Source organism: Lepidochelys olivacea (assembly GCF_965140295.1).
Source record: "Lepidochelys olivacea isolate rLepOli2 genome assembly, chromosome: 2".
Classification (NCBI taxonomy): domain Eukaryota; kingdom Metazoa; phylum Chordata; order Testudines; family Cheloniidae; genus Lepidochelys; species Lepidochelys olivacea.
Window position 1 is genome coordinate 41,200,248 of NC_140412.1, and position 21,617 is coordinate 41,221,864.

The 21,617-nt window shown below is 45.7% G+C and overlaps 1 protein-coding gene across 3 annotated transcripts; it reads right to left on the reverse strand.

The window, feature by feature from the left end:
• Nucleotides 1-15,133: 15,133 nt before the first annotated feature.
• On the reverse strand, nt 15,134-20,956 carry KCNS2 (potassium voltage-gated channel modifier subfamily S member 2). 3 transcript variants are annotated; one of them, XM_084620578.1, is made up of 2 exons: nt 20,702-20,956; nt 15,134-19,492 (listed from the first exon to the last, which is right to left on the reverse strand). In XM_084620578.1, the coding sequence occupies exons 1-2, from the start codon at nt 20,719-20,721 to the stop codon at nt 18,025-18,027; spliced, it is 1,488 nt and encodes a 495-aa protein (XP_084476704.1). In that variant the 5' UTR covers nt 20,722-20,956; the 3' UTR covers nt 15,134-18,024. The 3 variants fall into 3 exon arrangements, with proteins under 3 accessions (XP_084476704.1, XP_084476706.1, XP_084476705.1); XM_084620580.1 differs by lacking the exon at nt 20,702-20,956 and adding an exon at nt 20,600-20,686; XM_084620579.1 differs by lacking the exon at nt 20,702-20,956 and adding an exon at nt 20,049-20,125.
• Between the last annotated feature and the right edge of the window lie 661 nt (nt 20,957-21,617).

The window sequence follows — 21,617 nt, forward strand, 5'->3', positions numbered from 1 at the left end:
CCGTGAGCCCTGGATCCCTCATATAGCTAAGTGCTATGCTGGAAAACTGCTTTAAGGTAACTCTTATTAGAAAAGATATCGAATATGAAAGTGTAAAGCCTGAAGTTGTGACTTTGTTTATTTGCTGTGTAATTTGTATATGTTTCCTTTCGCTTATTATTTCAGATTTCAATCCCTGCTGTTTCTATTCAATAGTCTTTTAGTTTATTTTTCCCAAGAAGGTCTCTGGTGTGACGTGTGTGCCAAAGCGAGCTGATAACTGGGTGTGTGTGTGTGTTGGTTTCACCTTTGGGACTGTATCTCTCTTGTTTGTCACCCCAGTGTCAATGAATTAAGAACTCGGGGAGGACATATGTGGGAAGACTCAGGACTGGAAGAGTTTTTGGTGTCACCTTGCAAAAAGTAACTCAGTTGATGAGAGCCAGGGGAGGCCTTATGCTTGTGGGCAGGCTACTGCTGTCAGGGATCTGAATCAGAGCTGCACAGCGCCATGGCCCCTACAGGGCAGGTGGTGACAGAACCCCTTACTGGTCTGGGTCGTCCCCAAATGGCACATTAGGTCCAACCTGATTTATGCTTTTCTCACACGTCATCTGATTCTCAAGAATTAAGAAAGATCCATTGTGACAGAGGATCAGATTTTTAAAAGGGATTTAGGAGCCTACAGATGAAGGTAGGTGCTTGGGATTTTCAAAAGTGCCTGAGCAGGTTTGGAACCTAACAGCCATTGATTTCTGGAGTTAGACGTCTAACTGGCTTTCTCACTTTTGAAACTCCCAGTAGGCTTCCTGATTTCATTTTTAGGTGCCAAAATAGCTTTGGAAGTCTGGCCCAGCAAGTAGTGCAGATCAGATAGCCCCAGCCTACACAGGAGAGGTAGAAAACCGGTCTCTAGAGTTCACTACAATGCTGTACTCCATTGGGAGATCACCTCAATATGGAGGCCGGCTCTTTTTAGGTTTGGTTTCTCAGAAGAGGGCCGTCAGCTATATTTGACAGCATGTTCTTTTTCTGGTGATGATGGAGACGTATTTCAGGCTAAAAAGCTTGGCCAACATTATAAAACCAGATTCCTCAAAGTGAGGCACCTAGGCCCTGATTTAGCAGCCCATCCCAGGCCAGCAAAGCATTTAAGCATGTGCCTAAGTCCCATTAACTTCAATGGGACTAAACCACTTGCATAATATTGAGCATGGGTGTAAGTACTTTGCTGAATAGAGATGCACTTTAAGTATAGGCTTAAACAATTTGCTGAACTGGGGCTTGAATAAGTGGCCCTATGTTCAGAGATGCAGAGCACCCATATTTATCATTGACTTCAGTAAAATTTGTGGGTGTTCTGCACCTTTGAAAATCAGGCCATTCCTATGTAGGGGTCTGAGCCAAAGCCCATGGAGGTTAACGGGAGTCTTTCTGTTGACTTCAATAGGCTTTTGATCAGACCCTATGGATGGGATTTTCAGAGGAGTTTAAGGGTGAGAGGTGCCCAAATTCCACTGAATTTCAGTGAGAGTTGACTACCAAACTCCCCTGGGCTCCTTCAAAATCCCAGTCGAGATATGGACTCAGGGAAGTTGGTTTCAAAATAGTAGCATGTATGCCTAAAGATAGGCAGCCAAAGCTGAGGGTTTGGGATTCTGGTCCATGCACTTCTTCTGGAAAGAAATTTATCCCAGTTCTGGCTTCAGTTTTATTCCCAAAAGGTCCAGATAAAGAAAAATAAGTCAGAATGGAAACATTCTTTGACCAAAAATCAAGCAGGCCAATCTTTTCATCAGTATTTTTTCTTACCGAGCAATAGAGTAACACTTTTGTTTTCATCTGTGTCCTCTAAGGAAGAAGGAGAGTTGTCAGACACTTCTAATATATATCAGTTCTTCTTGAATGACCTGTTTCTTGATGCAAGGGACATTGATTATCTGTCAAAGGATGTGGCCTGTTTCTTTTACATTCCCATTACATCTAGATTGGTCTCACTTTGAATCTAAAGGGAAACTGGTTAAGAAAATCACATGCATTGTGAAGCAGCTGCCACATTCCATCCCAGGGTTGGCTTCCATCACCAGTGGTGCTGAGTGATTCCCATACTGCACATAGGGCTCCACTAGGACTTTTAAACTTCAATCTCTTGTTAACAAGGGTGTGGAAGCAAATTCACCAGCACCAAGCCAGGGGTAATTTACCTGTAAGCAGAATACCTGCTGGGGTGCTGGTGGATAGGATTGCACTCAGTGACAGCTCCCACAGTTATTTTTGAGGAGTAGCTTGTGCTGTCCCTAACAGTAGCCTAACCCCAGCATCTCCCTCAGATTATCTTGCACTGTTTTTGTGCTCAGGAAGCACAAGGGCTAGGACTGTGGCTGCCTCTTGCATAGGAGAGGAAGGGTTAAGAGGGCTCCATGTATCCTGCCTTTGCCCATGCACACAATGTAGGGCCAGCAACAATTTGGCTTGTAATTATAAAGCAGTTTAGAATTATAGGCTGAAAGCGCTATACCTGTGTCAGATGACAGTGCTGTTACTTCACTTGGCAAATCAATGAACAGAAGGACCCAACTACAAAGCCATTTGCTTCAGAGAATGCTGAAAGGATGGGCTGGAGAAAGAGGCCAAAGGGGACATGCCTATGATTTTCCCACTCTCACAGCGCACACTGCCAGTGGCATGTGCAGCTTTGTACAAGATTAATTGTTGTGGCTATCTTGCCTTCCTTTAGGCAGTCATAGTGTTTTAAATGGTCAACAATTCTGCTTCAGTGGTGAAGACCAAGTACTGGATCTCCAGCAAGGATATGCTCTGGGCCTCCATGAGTGTACAGAGTAAGTAGGCGAGACCAGTGGATAACCAAACCTTTTTACAGGAAGGAGGAGGTGTGTCCCATAGAACATATAGGACAAGTTTTCCATCCATGCCTAAAGATAATGCATCATCTTTTTGTGTGTTTGTACAGTACCTAGCAAAACAGGGTCCTGGTCCATGACTGAGGTTCCTAGGCACCAGCACAATACAAATAATAAGACCTGAAGTTGACAATGAAGATTGAAAACCCTTCAGGAAGTATCAGTTGAGGACAGGCTTAAAAACAAAGCATAGGGTGGGAATTTCAAAAAAATCAGTGGGACTTATGCTCCCATGTCACTTAGGTGCTTTTGAAAACCCTGCCATAGCTTTTCTGCACTTGAACCTAGACTGCATGATTGCACCCCATTCATTTTACATAATGGTGGCAATAGGAATAGACTAATTTAGGATTACAAGACACAGATTCGAAGTGGAAGCTAAAAACTTCCCCTCTGGGTAGCAAGCAGACAGAGCCATTCCAAACATCATCTTAAGAAATGCCTCAATAATCATCTGGGTGTTCTTTTCAAAAGTTCTGGACCCTTTGAATGGTTGGAATGAGGTCACTGAATAGAATTTTAAACAGAAAAAAAGTGTTTTGTTCATGCATTAGATATTGCCAAAAGGGTATACAGAGGCACTGAGGGACTAGAATAATGTGGTCAAAACTACAGCCACCCACCCAATTACTGCTCATGTGGTAAGCACATGCTGATTGTCTGATCAGCCATCTCGGACAGAACAATTCACTTAAGATGCTAGGTTTCGATGCACATAAAGAAGATGTTGGCAGATTTACAGCAGGCCTTGGCCAATGCAAGAATAACTTAGTTCTATTTATTTCTGGGTAGGGTTTGTAGAGGTGCCAAAAACCTATTGGTAGAGTGAGCAAAAAAATGTACAAACTGTTGACATCGTGCTATTCTTTTGTGGGGATTGTAGTTTTGAAATTGTATTACGGCCTCCAGATGGATGCATTTATATAAGGAAAGACTCATCATTTAAATTTGCAAGGGCCAAAGGGCTGTGTGTGGAGGGTTAGGAGTCATAAGACCAAGAAAACTTCTTCTCGGTCTGGTAGCAGAAGGTCAATTTGAGGTTTAACACCTGTGAGATAATTCCCCTTTCTTTGTGCAAGTGACAGAAATAAAATAAAAAGCCAATGGCTCCAACAAAGGGGTTACTGTCAGAAACTGAGAAGTGGTCATGCCTAGTGGTCAAAGCAGCCACAGTCAAGCTCAGTGGTTGGGCTGAGACTGGAGCCAGGGGTCAGAGCATGAATCAAGAATGGGTTGGAGCAAGGCTGAAGCAGGAGTAGGCACCGGCTGGGATTGGAATGGAACAGAAGGCAGGCACAGGCTGGCTCTGGGACAGGAGCAGTCCGTCCGAACCATCAAGCAGTGGGGAATACTCCCAGCAAGGCATTGAACAGAATGATGTGGCTGCTCTGATTGGGAGCGTATATCCCTGGCCTTGGGGTCACCTGGTTAGACCTGTGCCTGTGGATTGGCTAAACTCTGGCTGATTGATGTGGAGCCCTCGGGTAATCAGGCTCAGGAATGACTCATTAGCTCAGCACTTGTCAGGTTCAGGCTCAGAGATGACTCATTACATTACCACCCCAGCCCTCCAAAGATGCCTGCCACTGGTCCTTGGACCAGGCTTACCAGGGTGTGACTGATGCAATTCTCGAAGCAGGTTGGGTCCATTTATATTTTCAGCTGGCTCCCATGAATGATCAACTGGACCATCACCCTCCCAACCAACAAGGTACATGAGCTTTCCTCAGAGAATTTTGGAGTCCAAGATCTGCTTCATCAAGTAATCCTCATGCCCTGGACCGTGACAGGTAGAGGTGGCTGTTGTACTCATCCCGGGAAGGTGTGGTCCATGGGATTTTTCCATTAAGAGACATGAAATCCTGAGTGCATTTTCATCTACATAGGTAACTGGAGTTTGAAGGCCACAGGGTTGATCTGCTGGATGACCTGAAATGGGCCAAGATATCAGTAATTTAATTTTCTTGAAGGCTGGGTACAGTCATGGTGCTATGCTGAGAGCCATATTTTCATCTCCAATTGTGATTTGAGGGACTGCCCACTGACACAGGTCACCGTAATGCTTGTCATCTTTTGGCTGACTCTAGGTGGGATTTCAGTTCTTCTTGGATGCAGTGAAGGTGTTTGACTAGGTCAGAGGCTGCAGGTACCTAGAAGGTTTATGGCATGGACAGGTGAAACCAGGGGTGGAAACCATAGCTGGCATAAAAAGGACTCTGGTGTTGATTGGTGATTGGAATTAGTGTACATGAATTCAGTGAAGTGAAGGAGGGAAATCCAGTCATTCTGATGATAATTAATAAAGCCACAGAGGTACTGCTCTAGAATTTGGTTCACTTGTTCAGTCTGTCCATCAATCTGGGACTGAAATCCTGAGGAAGTACATAGTTGAACATCCAGGAACTTGAATAACTCCTGCCAGAAGTGCAAAACAAACTGGGATCCTCAATCAGATATGATATTGGATGGAGTTTAAAAGCAGAGTGAAAAACAACTGGGCTGTTACCTCCATGGTAGGTATTTTAAGGCATGGCATGAAATGAGACATTTTTGTAAGTAGGTCGACCACAACTAGCACCTGAGTATTGGAAAGGTCAATAATAAAGTCATTGGAATTGGACGACCAGTGCTGAGACTGAGTTGGCAGTGGACTCAGAGCACCAAGGGATTTGGTGAGTGGGGTCTTTGTTGATCTCAGGAGTCAATGTAGGACTCAGTAGATGAATGTAGTTTCAGCCACTAGACATATTGAGAAACCAGCTTCAGTGTTTTCCTGTGGCTGAAATGGCTGGCCATGGCGAGTCATGGCATACCCAGAGTATTGCTAATCATGGTTCACCATAGGGGTGATAGATACGGCCCTTAAAGATAAGAATCCCATTCTTGACAGAGAATTTTGAGTTATGAGCTAAGTCCATTCTGGTTACATAAGATTTACTGCAAATGGATTGCAGGAATGTGGGGTGGGAGGGGCTTTACAAGAGAAAGCAAGTCACTGTTCACGATCACATTGATGAAATGACTGGGTTTCAGGACTGAGACATACTGTTTTTGTCCAGGTACTCCCCCTCGTAGGACAGTGCATCAGGTTTACTATTCCAGATACCCAGGCAATAGGTCAAAGTGAAAAAGAATCAGGAAGAAAAAACAGACCACTGGATCTGATGCTGGCTGAGAGCCCTTGCAGTTCACAGGTCCTCCAGGTTCAGGGCTGGATTTAGGGGCAGGCAACCCAAACAACCACCTGGAGTGCCAGGCTTGGGGGGCACCAGGCTCAGGGTGCTCTTTTTGTTGTTAGCAAAAAAGGAAAATAGAATGTTTGAAGTAAAATTTTTCAGGCATTCCATGTGTGGATTCATTTTTCACTAACCACCTGGAATGTTCTGGAAATCTGTAGAATCTTGTGGAACCTTCCAGACTTTATGAGAACTACATTTTCTTTGAACCTCATAGAATGTTGTCAGCCATGCCATTTCAGGTATATAATGGGTAGGATGTCACCAGTCAGTCAGTGAGATATCAGAACAAAGTGAAAGCCCAGCTGCGATATTGTGAACTTTGTTTTATTGTGGAATTGCGAAAATGTGCTTGTGTTTTAAGACTTGAAGAGTTTAAGTAGCGACTAATAAAGGACATATTTAATGAGATGCCAGAGATATCTATCAAACCCCTCCCTATGCAACAATATAAAAGAAATAGTTACTTCTTTTGCCATTCTTAACATGTAATGTTTGATGACTTTCTAAGACTGCAGAACGTAGACTTTTGCTCTCCCAAATTCTGTCTGTATTCCCCCCTAGGAAATAAAAGCTGCTCCCAAAGAAGTCTTCAGGAGCTCAGTATAGGAAGCAAAAAGCTCAATTGCAATCCAGTTTGCAGCAAGTGGCAAATTTGATGGGAAAATATCTGAAACAGAACAGCATAGAGCAGGCTTTAAGCAGTAGCCATCATCCCAGTGCTAGGGTGACCAGACATCTCATTTTTAAAGGGACAGCCCCATATTTAACCCCTTCTGAAAGCGTCCCGACTTTTTCTTTAAAACATGCAAATTGTCCCATATTTTCTGTCCCCCTCCTCATCAGCACTGGTGGTTACTGCTGCTGGCCGGATCCCTGCTCATCAGCCACCCATCCACCTGCTGCTCCTCCATAACCGCCCTGGCAGGGCGCGTCCCATTCCCAGTGCTGTGCAGAGAACCAGCCCCCGGTTGGAGCGCTCAGCTCACCAGCAGCCTGACCGGCAAGCTCCTTCCTTCCCCCACTGCCCAAGACCCTCCAGCCTGGGGTGCTGGCCAGGAGGAGCCAAGACGTGCATGTGCCAAAGCCCCGCACAGCGCTGGCATGGAGAAGCCTCTCCATGTCTCAGCTAAGCTCTGGAGTGGTGATGGTGGGGAAAGTGATTTCCAGCCTGTTTGCACCCCGACCCTGCAGGCTCCACAGCAGTCCCCTGGGCAGGGTTTTAGCACCCTCTTCACCCCCTCTGCCCTGGATCCTGCCCCCAGGGAGGGTGCGGCAGCTCTGTCCCCTAGGCACCCTCCTGTGCTGAGCCACCTCTCTGGCCAGTGCTGAAGCCCTGCAATCAGGTTCCCTGGGCCCTGGTGCACAATGCATCCTTAGTGCTTAACCTCTTTCTGCCCATGCTGTAGCCAGGGGGGACAGTTGGTGGCCAGCAGCAGCCTGGAGGTATTACCTCCTTTTGACACTGTGCAGGCAGGAAGGGACAAGCTGCTTCCAGCCGCAAGGGATGGTGGGGGGGAGAAGGGAGAGATGAGCTCTGCAAAGACATGGGCCAGGTCATCCCTTCCCCACTCCTCCTCCCCTGCAGTTGGAAGCAGCTCCCGTCCCTTCCCTCCCACACAGTGCCTAAAGGCTGCTGCTGGCCACATTCTGGTATGAACCTTGGCAGAAATCTGGGGAGGGAGGGCATGTGACCCTGCATGCCCCGCCACATGTTGCCTTGGGAAGATGCTGCACCAGGTACCAGGAGATGTGGGTCTGTCCTGGGGGCCCAGCCAGGCATGGAGGGAAGAGTGTGCTGGGCAGGTAGGGTCGGGTTGGCCAGTCACCCATTCTGTGTGAGAGAGGTGTATGGGAGTGTGTGTCATCTCTTCCTGTGTGAACCCTAAAGCCATAAAGATAAGAAGGTAAATAAAAAAAGAATCCAGCTACACAGTATTTCTTTGTAACAGGGGCTCAGTCAACTTGATGTTAATCTGAACATTTTTACTGCGTAGTTCTGATTGATTGCCATTGAACTCACTTGAATATGAGTAGTTTTACCAGGTGTCCTGTGTTCAGCATAGGGAAATATGGTCACCCTACCCAGTGAAGAAGAAATTGAGAAGCAAAGTGTAAATGATGGAAGTCCTATTACTAAGGAATTAGCAGATTTACCTGAAAGTAAGAAATGGAAACGTGAGGAAAATTATGGAGAATTGTGAAGTTTTCCTGGCATTATGGAGAATGTAAAGGAGAGTGATGATAAAGAAGAATGTGGCTCACATGAAAAGCAGGGTTATGAAAAAAAATCTGGTTTACATGAAAGGGAAAGAAATGATAAAGAAGAATCAGCCTTGCATGATGACAGAAACAACAGAGAGAAAAATTGCACACCACAAATCGATACAGCAGATCCTGCTTTATGGCCGGCAATCCTAACCTCTGATAATATTGATCCTACAATTTTGAATGGGCAGGGCAAAATCAAGGATATGACATTTCCAGTAAATGAGCAGAAAAGACACTTGTTGTTGACACTACTTGAGTGTCCATTGAAGAAAGGTTTGGGAAATGAAGCATCATGAAAAGACCTGGGATTTTTTGTATGACCTTAGTAAGCTGCCGGTGGACAGGAAAACACTCTTGAACAATGTACGACCCTTCACCAGATGCTGACACATGGGGAATGTTTGCACATCAGTGATAAAGACCTCTATGTCAAATTGGACAACATCTGTCACATTTTGCAACATGGGAAGCACTCTCCACTCCAAGTTCTCCAATTAATTCAAATGCAATAAAAATAAAGTATTCAAAAGTTTAACAGATGGAGGGGGGAGGGCACCAAAGATGCTCCTTGCCTAGGGAGCCATTTGGTCTAGGGCTAGCTCTGTCCAGGTTCTTGTGGCCTGTATATACTTGGACAGGGAAACATGCATCTTTCAGGAGGTGACACTGTGTTCCTCAAAGGTAGCCTTGATGGCCAGTAGTTCTTTGTTACAGATTTGATAGTTTTGTTCTATGGGTGTCAGTTTCCGGAAATAAAATGCACGGGGTGAAGCACATTCTGGGGCTCATGCTGCTGTGACTACACTGCTCCAGCTGCGTAATTGTAGGCACCTGCTTTGACAATGAGAGGATTTATGGGTCTGGATGCACCAAGGTGGGTACCAGTGTAAATGCTTCCTTTAATAGCTCAAAGGCAGATTGGACTTCCTGCTTCCAAGGAAATGTGGTGTTCTACCAGAGCAGGAGGGTAATTGGGATCACCATCTTCAAAAAAAGTCCTTGATGAATCTTTGCTAAAAATTAGCAAAGTCCAGGAAGTCTTGGACATTTGTGGATGTTCCATGGGGATACCCAGTCCACAATCGCAATCCATTAGAGGAAATGACATAGCCTAAGAAGTCAACACAAGGGGCAATCAAACTTACACTTCTCAGGTTTTCAGTACAGGCCATTCACTTGGAGGGCCTTGAATACCAGACAGATGTGTTGGGCAGGAATAGTTTGACTTTCTGAGAAAGTCTAGGTAAATGATCATGAACATTCCTCAAACTATCATTGGCAAAGTGCCTGAATGTGGCTGGCACATTGGAGAGACTGAAAGGCATAAGCGGAAATTCAAAATGGCCATAATATATGTAAAACATTGTTTTCCATTGGTTGCCATCCCGAATAAAAACTAGGTTGTAAATGCCACCCTTGGTAAATACCTTGGCAGAACTGATCTTTTCCAACAGCTCATTGATCAAAGGCAAAAGATACTGGTTTTAGATGGTGATTTTGTTCAAGGCATGATAGTCTGCACAAAGGCACAAGGAGACATCCTTTTTCACAAACAGAATTGGGGCATTTGTGTGGGTAGATGGATGAAGTTCTTTGCAAGATTTTCGTCAAGGTATTCTCATAGGGCCCTGAGTTCTGGTTCTGATAAGGAGTAAATCCGTCTGAATGGAATTTTATCCCCTGGCAGGAGATCGACGGGGTGACTGTAAGGTCTATGCAGGGGTAAAATATCAGCATTCCTTTTATCAAATACATCAGCAAACTCTTGATATTTTACAAGCATTAAGGAGCTGTTGGCTTCTTGAATCTGCTGGACACACATGGCAGTGGACTTCTAGGTGCTGGTTCTTGTTTCCATGGCCCCTGATTTGGCCAGACATGATTGTCAGCAGTAGCTTGACTTGAATCGTACCTCAAGCATCTTCCATGAGATGTTTGGATCATGCATTGAGAGCCAGGGAATACTAAGCACGATTGGAAAGTGTGATCACTTAAATAAATTAAACTACAGAGTCTCCAGGTGATCTTGGATTTCAATCTGGAGGGGCACGGATTCATGGGTGACCAGACCAGAGGAAAGCACACTACCATTGATTGTTTCCACTAGATCTGGAGTGGGCTTCCTTTTCACCAGCAGTTGATTAGCCTTAGCAAATCCAGCATCCCAGAATCTACTAGTCAAGATGAGTGCAATTCACCACAGATGGGACCCCGAGATGGAGCAAGACCTGCAGGTGTGGAGGACAACAGTTCACTGCTGCCAAGATACATTTGGACAGAAGAGGGGGCCTCGCTGGAGGATTCAACTCCGAGGTTACATCCAGCCGCAAACTCTCTAATGGGGATGTATACGATCATTTCCCTAGGTCACCAAAGGTCTGAATTTAAGGTGCCTCTCAGTGGCGGCAAAGTGGCACTGATACCCACAGAGTAGGCCGATAGCATTCCACACTGTATTGGCGACCAGACACTGAAAGTGTGCAGCGTAGGTCAAGATGGAGCAACACTTTGCTGGGAAAACTGCAGGGCAACTTCAGCAGTACACATGCAATTCCCATCATCAAATATTACAGAGAAGGCCTGGATGAATTATCAAAGTTATTGAGAATAGGGCTTGCTGTTCCAAGAGCTGCGAGGCCTAGTCCAGGGCTTCTGCGGTCAATAAACTGATAATAAACCTCACCTTGGTCTGATCATTGGGATATATTGCAGGATTCATCAGGAACAAAAGGCAGTGCTGATTAAGAACTTCTGGAGATTCCCATCAAACCTTTCCGGCAATGGAACCTTTGGACTGGGTTCTAAAGGTACCATGGCTGGCTCTACTGAGGTTACTGGGACTAGCGGGATCTCTGGGCGAAGGAAGGGATTCTCCAGGTGCAACTGGGCAACTTGACCCCAAAGGCTGTGGACCAACTCTGTCATCTCAGTGATAGACATTCCAGGGGTCTCCGTCTCAACTGCTGGGGCATGGCACAAAATCAGGCAGTCTGCTCAAACTGTCAGAAACTGAGAAGTGGGTGGTCAGGCCTGCTGGTTGAAACAGCGGTGGTCAGACCAGGGACCAGAGCCAGGGGTCAGAGCAGGAATCAAGAATGGGGTTGGAACAAGACTGGAGCAGGAGCTAGAGGAGTCTGTCGGAACCACCAAGTGGCAGGTGATATTCCCAGGAAGGTAGTGACGTTGAGCAGACTGGACTGGCTGCTCCCATTGGAAGCCCATATCCCTGGCCTTGGGGGTCACCTGGTTAGGTTTGTGCTTGTGGATTGGCTGAACCCTGATTAATTGATGCAGATCCCTCAGGTCATCTGGGATATCTCATCAGGCTCAGGCTGAGGGATAACTCATCAACTCCACAGCACTTATCCGGCTCAAGTTCAGGCTCAGGGCGGACTCATTATAGTTGCATGGCCTTACCAGACACTTCCACGAGTGTGTGGGAGGTTGTTTCTGCCAGTTGATGGCCCATCATTTTGTGTATGAGGGCTCATGATTCACTTGACAATAGTGAGGGGATCAGGTGTCCTTGGTGTAGATGAAGCATCATAACAGACTTAAAAATTGGGCTGGAGGGAGAGGACAAAACTAAAATAATCTCTCAGGATATGTCTACACTGCAATTAAAACCCTATGGCTGGCCCATTACAGCTGCCTCAGGCTTCTCAGGCTTGAGCTAAGGGGCTGTTTAACTGCAGTATAGATGTTTTGGCTCGGGCTGGAGCCCAGGCTCTAGGATCCTGTGAGGTAGGAGGGTCCCAGAACTTGGCTGCAGCCCAAGCCCAAACAGTTACACAGGCCAGCCACAGGTGTCTAGTTGCAGTGTCGACTTACCATAAGCCAGCTATGCAATGAATTGTTCTGTATAATGCATTATGTACTGCTTGTACTCTTAATACAGTACTTTATTCTCTGGTGGGAAGAACTGTCTTTTTCTTTTGGATATAAGATGTATTCATGACAGATACTTCTGAAACTGCAGGGGATCATCATTATGTCCCCACCTTGCTGTGGACAGCTGGAAGGAGAAGATAGTGGATCAAATTCATCTCTGGTGCAACCTCATTGAAAGTGAGGTGATAATGTGAGATACGAATGGAGAGGCATAAAATAAGAAAAGGCTCTTACTGACATGACACGGTGACATGGGCAGTGATTGCAAGTCGAATGTTATTTGAAAGTACCATCAAAGGTAGATTAAAATCAGAAATGCTATGAGAGGAAATGGATAACCAACCCAACACAGAACACTGCTTACATGTGCACAGCAGAGGCCTCTAAGGAAAGTGTTTCTTGTGGAAGAAATAAAAGGTCATGTCAAATTGATTTAATACCTAGGAACATTATAGGTATTTTGCTTAGTCCCTAATCTACCAAACAGAAAACAAGAGTTGTGTGCCATCTGTTTAATGCCCAAAAATGTTTCTCCAGATCAGAACATTTAAACAAATATATTCTGATGAAAAGTTTTAAAAAGAAACCTATCATTTCAAGACAATATGGGCTTTTCTTTAATCATAATATATGCTTGGAATGTCCTGCAGTTTAGATTAAATTTTAATCCCTTGATGAAATTTAAATACTGTTTTTTCATTAATTTGCATTATGTGGCACAAGCCTGAGTTACTGAGTATACCAGTGTGATAATACATGGTTGGCACCAGATAGAAAATTAAAGTGGTAATATATATAACAGATCATTGCTGTCTTAATAAAGGCCCACACAACAGTGTGCAAATACTGTAAGTGCTAAAACTGAAGTAACAAACACAAAGTTCTCAATTTTTAAGCTTACAAATGTGAAACAGATCATGCTGTATTATATAAGAAAAAGTCTGATTTCAAAATGGATAATACACAGTCTGCACAGAAGGAGACAACTAACAAGTGACTAAAATCTATGAATAATAAAACAAGTGTTAATACTAAATCTAAACAAATACTAGCTGCTTCATCACAAGCTATAAATAAATCATACTGCTTTTCAGCAGCAGCCTTGGAACACCATAATAGTCAGCCCAGCTCTATAGAATCATAGGGTTAGAAGGGACCGCAAGGATAATCTCTGTTGTGTCTAAACCGGTGGTTCTCAAACTTTTGTACTGGTGACCCTTTTCATATAGCAAGCCTCTGAGTGTGCCCCCCTTTATAAATTAAAAACACTTTTTTTGTATATTTAACACCATTATAAATGCTGGAGGCAAAGCGGGGTTTGGAGTGGAGGCTGGCACCTTGCGACCCCCCATGTAATAAACTCGTGACCCCCTGAGGGGTCGTGACCCCCAATTTGAGAACTCCTGGTCTAAACCATCCAAGACAGGTGGCTATCCAGTCTCCTCTTGAAAACCTCCAGTGAAGGAGCTTCCACGACCTCCCTAGGCTCTCTGTTCCATTGTCCTACTGTTCTTACAGTTAGGAAGTTTTTCCTGGGAGTTAGTAGAAATCAGAATTCCATAACAAAGTTTAATCCGTCAGACAAAGTAAATTACTTGGTTGGAAGTAAAACCATAATCCTCATATAACCACTTTAAACCTGTTAGCATACAGGTAGCACTAGCAACATGTTTCAGTGTTTTCTCTGACACCGGAAACGTGCCCTTTACAAAGCAGTTAGCCCACATCAGGTAGAATACTATTAATTGGCTAGCACCTGCATCACAAGCAGATTTTGGGCCCTGACCGTTTTGAAGCCTAGAACACAAAGGAGTGCTGCCTGTGACACCTCACATCCTTGAATTCAGGCCCTGCTGTTTCACAAGACACAAGACTGTCTCAAATTTACAAACCAGTCATCTAAAAAATCCAGCAGGATAGTAGCCGGCCAAACAGCTTGTCTTCTCTCTGTCCTCGCTAACAGTCAGTCCTGCAAAGTGCTGAGTTTCTCCTGCAAAATGTGCAGTATCTTTCTTCGCTATTGCAGTTAATAGAAGATGAGGGTGCTCAGCAGCTCACAGGACTGGGCCCTACAATAGCTGCCTTTATAAAATGGCAGGCAGCCTATGTCTCATTCCTCCTTATATGTACTTACTGTATCATTTAAATCAGACCCAATGGTGCTAGGGGGCACTGTGCTATTGGGTGGTGTATTTTGTATGCCAGACTAAACTAAGGTCCTAGGCCCTTTCCCTGCTCCACTCCACATTGCATTAGTCATTACCCATTTTGCAAAAGCAGGGCTGTAAGCCTTGGTAAAGGACTCATTTCTGACATTGAATAAAACAATGACAACACACTCAATCATTTTACTTGTTTTCGTCTGTGTTATTCTTTGCGTCCTGGGCAAGTTTCAAGTTTGGATAATTACATTCAGTCTGCCAGCATGTCCACCTGTAGTTTAACTTTGGGATACGGTATTTGCTACTTCGTGTCCTAAACACTGACCAAGCTTCACCCCCAGTTGCTGTATTTACGTGGTGAATGAAGTAATTCCCTTCTATAAATATAGTTTGTAAAGTGTGCAGGGATCCTCCTGAATTAATAATAAAGTCATTTTCATAATGAATCATAGCAATGAGTGCCTACTAAATTGCAATACTTTATTTATTTAGCATCTTTGATCCATAGCACTTATATATATATATATATATATATATATATATATATATATATATATATATATATATATATATAAAGCAATAATGAAAATTCCTTACAACCAATACAATAAAAATAGTGACTCATTGGGAAACTTCATTTTCTTTCATAAAATGCAATTTGGAAACATTCCATTCAGTTTCTGAAGAAATGACTGAACAATGTCCCTATGAATAATAAATCTATAAAACAAGATAATCTAATCTTATTTAAATAATCCAAAGTTTGCAATGCTAAACTAACAGCTGGGGGAATTAGTGACCCTTTGACAATTCTACATGTCTGCTGAAATAACAGGCCTTAAAATAATATACTATTTAGGATTTTTTAAAAAAACTCTGTGAATTCTTTGCTTGTGAAGCTGAGAAAATAAGACCCTTGGCTAGAGAGAGATTCTGCATAGACCACAAACTGGTAAACCTAATGAAGGCCAAATTATCCTTTGCATCAATGGACTTTTTTGCCAGCTCTACAGGATTCAGCCAATTCTGTATATAAGTGCTATGCAAGATCTCCCACATACTTCTTTCAAGGTATATCTATCCTGACCTGAAATACCCATAATCTAGTGCTATGCTCCTTTTGGCTACCTTTCCAGGTTTGATGATAGTATCCAAATGTTCCAATTCAGGACTAGGTTGAGACCACCAAATTTAGCTACACCTGTGACCCTATACAGAAATTGAACTCAGTCCTCCAGCGGTGAAAGCATTGGCCTACCTGTTTGAATGTGAATGCCTAAATTTAGGCACCTAAATCCAACATTCAGAAACTTAAATATAAACTGCCAAATTTTCAGAGGTGCTGAGCACTCATATCTCCTACTGAAGTTACAGAGAAATATATGGAAATTGATAAGGATTTTTTTAAAAACAAAAACATTTAGAAGGGTTATAAACCCTCATGCTTCAGGGCATAAGCCAACCACTAACTGAAGGGGGCTGGGAAGAAATTTTCCAGATGGGCAGGTTATTCCACATCCACCTATTTCAGAGTTCTTATACCTTCTTCTGAAGCATGTGGTGCTGGCTGCTATCAGAAACAGCACAGTGAATTAGCTGGTCCTCTGGTCTGCTTTGGTTTGACAACTCCTATGTCCTTTTGACCCAAGGTGAGCTGTGGATGCTCAGCATCTGTGATAATCAGGCCATTTTTATTCAGGTGCCTGAATATTATTTAGATGTCTAATTTTAGGATTCCAAATGTGACAATTTTGGCCTTAGTGCTTTAAGACACTTGTTAATCTCCCTAATTCAAATCTATTCTCTGAACCCACCTTATCTTCATAAATTGCTATACTACAAATTGACTTGAAAACAATAGATAACTGGTTTGCAATATAGCAGGGTTTGAACAGAAAAGAGCCATTTTGTCAGCTGAGTACTGGTAGTTTGCTTGACAGCACAGTTCTCTAGTAAACAGGAAATATGATAGTATGGTAGAGAGGGCATTGTCTGAGCTGAGAGTATTGATCCTTAAACCATTACAGTGGGCAGGGAGAGACAACTTTGAGCACTCATAAGATTAGTTTATGCAGAGTCATGACTTGGACAATTAAATATCAAGATCTGCTGTCTTACTTAAAACAGACTTTACAAATACTAAGTCAGATTCTCAGCTGCTTTAAATCATCAAAGTCATTGGACAAGCTGAGGATCTGATCCAATAAGTGCCCTTTCTTGGTCTTAGCCTTAATGCTTCTTCCTGAACTGAGAAACAGGAATCCTTTTCTGAACCATTTTTAAGTAGAAATACTAGCTATATTTATTCCCTTACAGTTTCATCTGCAAAAATCTTAATGAGATTATTTATCATGGACACCTGTTTTAATTCTCATGCCAAGCATCAAAACAGTCCTCCCTGATAAAATTAGGCTGTATCTCAGAAATACATATGCTATCTTTTTAATTAGTCATCTTTCAGTAGGTAAATGTCAGTTCCTAAAATACTGCCTTTATCATTCACTTTGGAATATTTCCATGCTCTAGAGAGACCCATGTTTTCACATGTCGCTTCTAATTGTTGGATGCCTCCATTTTTGGGAGCCCAACTTCGTCTGAAGCCCAATTTCCTTCTTCCTTCCCTTGGCCCTGACTTTCAGAGATGCTGAGCATCTGCAGCTCCAGTTGAAGTCAATAGGAGCTGCAGGTGCTCAGCCCCTCTGAAAATCAAGCCCTAGGGGTCTTGATGGGCACCAAGGCTATAGGCCACTTTTGAAAATGTGGCCTTAAAGCGCTCATAATTTAAAAGCTTTGGGTAAGTTTTTCAGAAGTGCTCAGTATTGGCCTGTCTCTGCTCCCAGTGAGGGCAATGGGATTTTTTTCTTCTGATGTGGCTGGAAGCAGAGTTAGATAATGCCGAGTGCTTTTGAAAATCTCACCGACGTGTTTAATTTCAAAAGAACACCTAGTGCTTTAATAAATGTGCTCTAGAACAAATGCCAATTTTCCCTGAACTGCTAAACTCAATCACATTTTCAGAGATGTGGTTAACATTAGTATTAGCTGGCATAACAAGGTGGCAATGTGTTACTATGTAAACTATTCACAGGTAAGTTTTTAACTTGCAGTTAGTGTCAGATACTTTAAAATGCTCTTTTTAAAATCTGCCTTGCGAGCACTTTAAACTAATTGGGAAATGCACAGATAATAAGAGTTGTTACATCAGTGTAAGTGAAAACAGATTATTTCATTGTTAATTTCACAGTTGTGTGTTTTCCCCTGGATCAACTCATTTCTCTGCTCACACAAGGACGTCTAAAGGAAACAAGCTAAGTAACAAATCAGCACTGCACCACTAGCACTAGTGTCATGGACACAGTAACACTTGTCTAGAAAAATGAGCATTTTGTTTCTATGCAACAGGATGGAAACGTGCAAACTGTCAGTTTGCAACTAAATTTCCTGTTAGGTGCAAAGTTAGTGCAGTGTCAGCAACACTATATGCTAGAAAAACCCCAAGGAATAGGAATGTTTATAAACACAGCTCTTGGTGCACATCATGCAAACTGCTGTCAGATCTGCAGTCTAATGCAGTGAATCATCTAGGCTTAGTTCGCTGGGAGTACTCCTGCTCAGATTGGTAAAACTGGCCATAAGGGATTTAACTTTATAAGCATAATAGTCCCTTAAATTGACTGATGGAACCTCTTTCATTCCATCACCAAAATCACAGCTCCTCATGGCACTTTCTAGCTGCTTCTGACGCCTATAAAAGTGAGAGAATTTATTGAAGATGAGCGTGATAGGAAGCACTACCACCAAGATACCAGCTAGGATGCATGCAGATGCCGTCAGTTTGCCAGCAGTGGTCCCTGGGACAACATCTCCATAGCCAACTGTGGTCATGCTAACTGTAGCCCACCACCAGCAAGCAGGGATGGTGGCTAAGCCCTCGTTTTCTTCTTTTTCAATGGTATAAGCCACTACAGAGAATATGGAGATCCCAACAGAGAGGTAGAGTAAGAGAAGCCCTACCTCCCTGTAGCTATACTTCAAAGTGGCCCCAAGAGACCTGAGGCCAGTTGAATGTCGAGCAAGTTTTAAGATGCGAAAGATCCTCATTAGTCTCAGGACTTGGGCTACTCTACCTAAATTTGCTAAAGCCGGGCTACTTTCTACAACCAAGTTAACAATTAAGGTAATGTAAAATGGCAGGATGGACATGAGGTCAATCAGATTCAGGGCATGCTTGAAAAACTTCAAGAAGTCAGGAGCCACTGCAAATCTTGCCATCAGCTCAAATGTGAACCATGCAATGCCAAAATGTTCCACAATTTCAAAGCGAGGATCTTCCTCGGCCTTCCCGTAGCTATCCACCAGCTGGAAGTCCGGGAGGCTGTTCAGGCACATGGTCACAATGGACCCAAGAACAACCACTATGGACAGGACGCTAAATATTCGGCTCAAGACAGAGTAGCCGGGATTGTCCAGCGCTAGCCAGAGCTGCCTCCTGATGTTTCCAAAGGGTTGTCTGTCAAACTTGGCGGCATCCTTGTAGAAGGCCAAGATTTCATCAAAGGAAGAGGAGGTGCTTTCCCGGTCACTTTGATCTTCCCATTTCTCTTGACCCGGCTCCATTTTCCTCCCGTGGTAGCTGTAGCTGCAGCAGGAGTCAATGAAGAACTCATTGATGCCCCAGTATTCAATCTCTTGGCTGAAGGAGAACACGCAGAGTTCGCCCATCACGTGGAGCTTGCCGGTGTTGTAAAAATGTAGCACGTAGGGGAAAAGTTCGGGGTTCCGGTCAAAGTAAAACTCGTTCTTGGCGTCGTCATAATCGTCACAGAGCTCCAATATCGACTCCTTTGAGTGGCAGCTCAACAGTTTGCCCAGCCTGGTTTCGGGAAATCTTAGTAGGGTGTTGGATCGCATCTTTTTCTTAAAGCCGCCGACGTTGATGCTGATCTCATTGTCTTCCGAGTTAGCCAGAGAGAAATCCTCCAGGCTCCGCCCGGGCATAGTGAGCTTCTTCCAAGGGGCGCCGGGAATAGACCTAGAATGGGATCAAACCGCAGATCAGTGCCAGGGGCCACCCCATGGGGATTTCCCCCTTTCCTGCCTTTCGCCACCCAGGGCATTGCCACCCGGCAGCCCGAGCCAGCCCCCGGCGCTCACATACACTCGGGGCTGGTCTTTGTTTCGGAGGCAGGGCTCGCAGCGTGGCCCTGTAATGAGCACGGGCGGCGAGTCCCTGGGGCCGCTAGCAAATCACCAGTTACCCGGGGCTTGGCTGGGCTCCGCTGGCTTCGCCCCAGTGTTGGGAGAAGCCCCCTGGCGTGAAACACGGTGACTGGCCCCCTCAGCCGGTAGCGCCCCCGGGCAATCGCGGCCGGGACTGGACTGAGCTCCCAGGGCAGTTTGGTGTCGGGGTGGGAACCCCAGCCCCGCCCTTCAGCGCAGGAACCAGCCGGGCCGAGCCTGGCGCGGAGCAGCCCCGTGGGGGCCACTCCCCCAGCTGCCCGGCACGGGCTCCCCTTCCCCCCCCCAGGGGCCGCCGCTGGCCCCCCCGGCAGGGACTCGCCCCGCGCCCCGCCCCGCCCCGCCCCTACCTCTCCGCTCAGCAGCTGGGCGCCCCGGCCGGAGCCTGGCGCGTCCCGCAGCCCCGCGCCGGCATCGCGCCTGCCCCCTGCCCGCGCGCTGAGGCGGGGCGCTGGGGCTGGGCAGGGGAGTCGGCAGCCGCGGGGCCCGGGAGCCGGCCGGGGCTCCTCTTCCCGGCGTGCGCCGGAGGCGGCTGCGCTCAGCGGGGCTGGGGAGCGGGCGGCGGCGGCGGCGGCGGCGGCGGGGCTCCCATGCGGGCTCCGCTGCCCGAGGCGGAGCCGGCGCGCGGTGGTGCTGAAGGGACAGCTCCCGCGCCGGCCGCCCCTCCCCGCTCAGCCCCGGCAGGCGGCTGCCGCGCGCGCGCCCGTCATGGCGACCGCCGGCCGCCCCCTGCTCAGCCCCGCGGGGCGCGCCCTGCTTCGCGCCGGGGAGCCCCTCGCGGCCGGGCTGGGGCTCTGGGCGCCCGCGGAGCGGCTCGGGCGGGGATTAAACCCCAGCCAGGGTAGAAATGGGGCTGGAGCCCGGGAGCCCGGCAGTGCCCCGACTGAGGCAGGTTCCCTACGCGTGTCTGTTGCACAAAAGCGTAGCCTGGCTCCCTGGCTGAGATTTGATGGCACGAGCTCATTTGATGTGCTGGAGGGTTTTCTCTCTCTCTCTCTCCTACCCCACGCTCCGGCGCTGCATGGAAATGATAACAGCTCCCGAGATTTTCTTTTGAACGACTGCTCGCCTCACGCTTCCCCAACACCGGGTCTCAAGTTTGCAAAGCGTCACTTGCACATCAAAGCGATGGCTCCAGTGGCGGTGTGTCGAAGTCCAGAGCCATTTGGGGTTGCGCACACGGTGTACACTGGGGCTCTGCCTCGTCAGAAACGCTGAGCGCTCGCAGAGAAACCCCAATTGCCATACTTTGGTATAACTATGGGTAGGTGAGGTTTTGGCCAGGGAGACAACTGATGTGTGTGTGTGAGAGAGAGACTGCATTATCTCCCCACCTACATGCAGCTCTTCCCTACATGTATGAACTTGCCCATGTGCAGCTAGCGCTCTGAAATTAACAGGTAGCGTTCATTCTGATTGAAAACACGTATGCACTTGTCAAAACAATTCTCTCTACCTGAAATCGTGCTGAAGCTTGAGATTAGCTAAATGCCACTCATGTCTCGCTGCCAGAAAAGCAGGCTCCAAAACTTCAGTGTCTTATACCTTTCAAAAGATTGCTTTACTGCCCAGCCATTAGAATCATAGAATCATAGAATATCAGGGTTGGAAGGGACCCCAGAAGGTCATCTAGTCCAACCCCCTGCTCAAAGCAGTACCAATTCCCAGTTAAATCATCCCAGCCAGGGCTTTGTCAAGCCTGACCTTAAAAACCTCTAAGGAAGGAGATTCTACCACCTCCCTAGGTAACGCATTCCAGTGTTTCACCACCCTCCTAGTGAAAAAGTTTTTCCTAATATCCAAAAAATCCAAAAATCCATTGTGGAAGGAAGGATCAGGGCGATCTTCAGCAATTTAAATCAGGAACTGCCACGCCTCTTTCCCCTCCTACGCCCCCACCCCTGTGCCTTGAGCCTCTT